Raw genomic sequence first — 4,900 nt, 5'->3', positions numbered from 1 at the left:
CAGTGGCGGACACAGGGAAAACTTCTAGCAGCTTCTCACAGAAGCCACCCCTGCAGCCCCCCCACTACCAAAGCCTTGCTACACAAACCCAATACAAATAATAATAGTGGTAAGAGACTATACAGAATATACAGAATAAGGGATAGACAGTGCAATTGCTCACCACCTGCTGACCAATGCCCAGCCCGTCCCCAAGCAGCAATTGCTCTCCCCCAGTCAACATGCGCTTTCTAATGCACATGTAATTGCTTGTTTACAGAACCTTCAGGAGTTAAAACCTTTGGACCAGTGTTTGATTGGACAAGCAAAGGAGAATAGGAAAAAGAACAGATACAAAAACATACTTCCTTGTAAGTCCTAACTAATCTGAAGTTCACTGTTGATATTTTGCCACCACCTGTATGGTCAGATTAGTTGGATCAGCAGTGGGGATGGTTTGATTCCCAATTCTAGTTCTGTTACTGAGTAGGGGAAAAAATAAATCTGCCACTCATTTTCTACACATTTAAAGCAATCATTTATAAAGCAGTTTAAGATCAGCAAACAGTAGACTACTGTAGTAGGTAGGGATGGATGTTCACATATTCTTCAGTTGTTTCAGCAGATCCTGTATCTTAAATGAGATACACATATGGAGCCAGACAAGATTTTTTAAGTTTTACACATGTCAAATTGGAAAACCAGACATGTATACTATTGTCAGTAAATTTCCTGCAAGAAAATTCTGTTTGTTAGGTGGGAGATGTGTGGAGGAGAAGTGAGAACTGACAAAGGTTAGTTCTGAGTGAGAAATAGTCAACCTCAGTTTCAGAGGTGCTGCATTGCAAATTGCATATCCTGCCTGTCTGCTGATTTAGACTTCTCCACTAGCTGTCTTTTTCTTTATTCAAAGAGAAGTACTGATTAGTATCCTAAAGCAAATATTGTAGTGGTTTGGGTTTTGGGTTGTTTTTTTTCTTTAATTAGATCTGGAAGCATCTGTGGAGATAAATACTATGAGAGTGTGTCAGGCTTAGCATCTCTATTATGTGACGGTCTAATGATGTGCATGCATAACATTGGGGTATTTTTGTTGTGTGGGGATTGCAGATGATACCACTAGAGTACCTCTTGGGATTGAAGGTGGATACATCAATGCCAGCTTCATTCACATGCCAGTGGGGAATGAAGAGTTCGTTTACATTGCATGTCAAGGACCTCTCCCTACTACTGTAGCAGATTTCTGGCAAATGGTTTGGGAGCAAAATTGTACTGTGATTGCCATGATGACTCAGGAGGTTGAAGGAGAAAAGATAAAATGCCAACGTTACTGGCCAGATGTACTCAATAAAACCACTGTGATAAATGATAGACTGCGGCTTGCTCTTGTAAGACTCCAGCAGCTGAAGGGCTTTATCATTAGAGTGCTGGAGCTAGAAGAGATTCAGGTAAGTGAATCTAATTCTGCATGCTGAGAATTTTTTTCTGAGTGTTGGTATTTTTTTCCTCATACTTCTGGCTTGCCTGCTTTCAATTGCAATGTCCACATCAAGAGGTAACCCGGGGTTTCTCCTCTTTGCCCAGTGATCATTACTGGGCAACTTTTCCTCATTGCAGCTTGTGCTACTCTGTGACCTTTGTAAGAGAAGGCAGTTGGGCCAGATGAATTAATGAAATGCTAATGAGACTCTAAATTTTGGCTCCCTAGGTGCCTTTGGCCACAAAAATATATATAGGGATATGTAATTGACTAATAATTCAGTCTGGCTGATTCATTCCTCTGCATGATTAGCTCAGTCACACAGTGAACTTTATACCATTCAAATACTTGTGTGTTATTTTCAGTTCAGCTCATTGTTTCTCTTGTTTTATAGAATTACAGAACACCTTTGTTGGGCAAATCCCTCTCATCTGAGACTGTTTCCTTTGGGAACTTACCTTTTGTCTTTTTATTCTTCCCATATGTTACATTTTGTTATTGTTGTTTTTAAACCTCAGACAGGAGAAGTACGGCATATTTCCCATCTGAACTTCATCGCCTGGCCTGACCATGACACCCCTTCTCAACCAGATGACCTGCTTACTTTTATCTCCTACATGCGCCATGTCCACAAATCTGGACCTATCATAACTCACTGCAGTGCAGGCATTGGACGATCGGGGACCCTTATTTGTATAGACGTCATTCTAGGGTTAATCAGCAGAGATCTCGATGTAAGTACCCAAGAAGATGGGCGAAGCTGTGCTTTTGACTTGCAGGAAACGTTCCATTGGACTTATTCAATTGTTTAAAGACTATGCCATGCTTTTGAGAATAGCTTGCTGGCCATTGTTTTCATGCAGCATAAATCAGGGTGTAAAACAGCAGTACCTGTGAAATGTTTCTTTGATGATGGTCCTGGGGTAAAGAGCTCTAACATACATTGGTTCCTGGGTTGGCTTGGAGAATCTTGTTAAGTGTCCTCTTTGTTGACACCTCAGCAATCCAACATTGTTAGGTGCCACTTGAGACATTCTGGGATATTGCTTAGGGACATGGTTTAGTGGTGGGATGGCAGTGTTAGGTTAATGGTTGGACTTGGTGATCTTAAAGGTCTTTTCCAACCTAGACGGTTCTATGATTCTATGTTGCAAGGACATCTCCTACCGTAGCAGGCTTCTGACTTGGGAACACAACAGTGTGTTGCCATGATGAGTCAGACAATTGAAGGAAAAGTTAAAACGCCTGCCTTACCTGGCTGGATATACTCAGTGGAACTATCGTGTTAAATGGCATTAGGGCTGAGAGTTGTGGCACTTGGTCAGTCAGAGATCTGTGAACTGTTGGAGGGCAGCTAGAAGCCAACTATAGTATCTGTTTAGGCAACTGAATCAAAAACTCAGTGTACAAACAGCTCAGCTGGAGGTAAGGGTATGTAAATTAACTTTTCCAGCACAACTAGGGATATGCTTTTTAGGGTGATCCACAGGAGGGTGCTAGCTTCCTTATATATATGTTCTTCAGTAGCCTGATGCAGCAAATCTTTTTGTGAATTTGTAGAGAAGATGAGCTATGTTGTGCTTAGCTCAGCAGGCTTTCTAAGCACCCACTAAATGTCTAGAACTTTATATACCTGAGAAATAAAAAGCGCTTTATTAGGTTGGACCAAGCAGCTCTGTTTTCTGCACACTCAGCTTCCAGTAAGAGTAAGCAAGACAGCCTGTCCACAGAGTAAGAAAACAGGGGAAGGAGGTTGTCTGATGTAGGAGGGCCACATCCATATTGCCCAGAGACGGCATGTGCTGGTTATCTACCAGACATGCATAGGCTATAGTGAATTGTCATTTGTTTCACTACTAAATGTTTAATGTACGTAGCTGGATTCCCTGATTGGATGCTGGGGGTGTTTCTTTTATATGCATGTATACCTTTTTTGGATGTTTAACTTGCTGTTTGTTCTGGTAGTTTGACATCTCAGACCTGGTGCGCACGATGCGTCTGCAGAGACACGGGATGGTTCAGACAGAGGTGAGTCTGGCTTCCCCAGGTATACACTAAAGGAAAGACACTAGAATTCTAACTCCGATGTGCCAGGAAACTTTCTGTGATGCACACAATGATTGCCTTTGTGCCCTCTAATGCAACATTTGTGTCATGAAAATTATATCAGATGCGTACCAGTACGTATTTAACAGTTATCAGTGCATGCAATTTTTAACACGCTGTGCTGTTTCGACCTGTGGGGTTTTTTTAGAGAAAAAAAAAAAAAAAAAAAAAAAAGAAGTGTTATAGAAGAAATCAGCTGAGCTTTTTGGCTAAAAATTGCATTATAAATTGAAGAGAAGGCCGCTAATTGCTGCTGATATTCAACCAGAAGTTAAATGAATGTTTTGGGAGTAATCTAGACCTAGAGCTAATTAACTTCACCTTAGAGATGGACATCACAAGGTTCTGTTAAAATCTGCACTTTTTCTTTTAATGTGAAGGAATTGTCAAATCATAGTTTACAAAAAAAAAACCCAAACCTAAAATGAAACCACAAAACTGTCAGCCCCACCTCACACCCCAAAACATGTATTAGCCCCCACACCTGTATCAATAAGATTAAGATAAGAAGTTGCACTGTCATCTGAGTTGTGTATTAGTTGGCATTGATGCAAGACTTTGAAATTCACTTGCTGTCTTCATTTCTACATATATAGAGTACTTACTCTGCTTGAGGTGGTTTTGGTGTGAAAGGAGGATAAATGTCCCATATAAAAATACATCTTTAGTGGCAGGGGAGTGCCTGTATTTAAGTTGAGGTTGCATATTTCTCCACTATGGGTTTTTTGGTTTGTGGGGTTTTTTTTAATTTAACTGTAGAAATAGTATTGAAATGAAGTCCCGTGCAGGTGACAGTGAATTGCTTAGGTGGTGCAAGCATTTTTCACATGTTCTGTGATTTCCTTTCCCTTGCAGGATCAGTACATTTTCTGCTATCAAGTTGTCCTTTACGTCCTGAATCATCTCCAACATGAAGAACAACTGAGAAGCAAATAAAATGCTGAAGCAGAAGTGCTTTAAAATAAGGAAGCAAGGAGGTCTAGAGGCTCTCATATGTTTTCTTTGTTCTGCCAATAGTTTTACAGTCCCTTTCTTCAGTTGATGTGAAATGTCTCCCTATAAAGCCTCTCCATTGTTCCAAATAAGGTATATAGTTATAAGGAAAAGGGGTAGCTCGTACAATACCACTAATGTCTTCAGCCCCATGGACACATATGTGAGATTTTTGTATAGCAGTAAATATTTAATAAAGCTGCAATTTTTTGCAGCTTCCTTAATATGTGATAAAATACTGAAATAAAAATATTTTAATTAAAAAAAAGTAAAGAAGAAGAAAAAAGTAATCTTACAATACTTCCTGCAGTTCTGCAACTGTTTTGGGGTATTTGTTTCTTA

The 4,900-nt window shown here is 40.0% G+C and overlaps 1 protein-coding gene across 1 annotated transcript in view; it reads left to right on the top strand.

Moving 5' to 3' along the window:
* The window catches only part of PTPN13 (protein tyrosine phosphatase non-receptor type 13), a 97,647-nt gene extending 93,146 nt beyond the window's left edge, over window positions 1-4,501 (top strand). The window contains exons 43-47 of the mRNA XM_009641369.1: window positions 260-350; window positions 1,090-1,427; window positions 1,978-2,193; window positions 3,425-3,487; window positions 4,421-4,501. Of these exons, the coding sequence (XP_009639664.1) occupies window positions 260-350; window positions 1,090-1,427; window positions 1,978-2,193; window positions 3,425-3,487; window positions 4,421-4,501 (789 nt within the window). The remainder of the gene's footprint in view (window positions 1-259; window positions 351-1,089; window positions 1,428-1,977; window positions 2,194-3,424; window positions 3,488-4,420) is intronic.
* Window positions 4,502-4,900: the final 399 nt, after the last annotated feature.

Source organism: Egretta garzetta, unplaced genomic scaffold (assembly GCF_000687185.1).
Source record: "Egretta garzetta isolate BGI_Z169 unplaced genomic scaffold, ASM68718v1 scaffold856, whole genome shotgun sequence".
NCBI lineage: Eukaryota > Metazoa > Chordata > Aves > Pelecaniformes > Ardeidae > Egretta > Egretta garzetta.
This window is presented reverse-complemented; position numbering and strand designations above follow the sequence as displayed.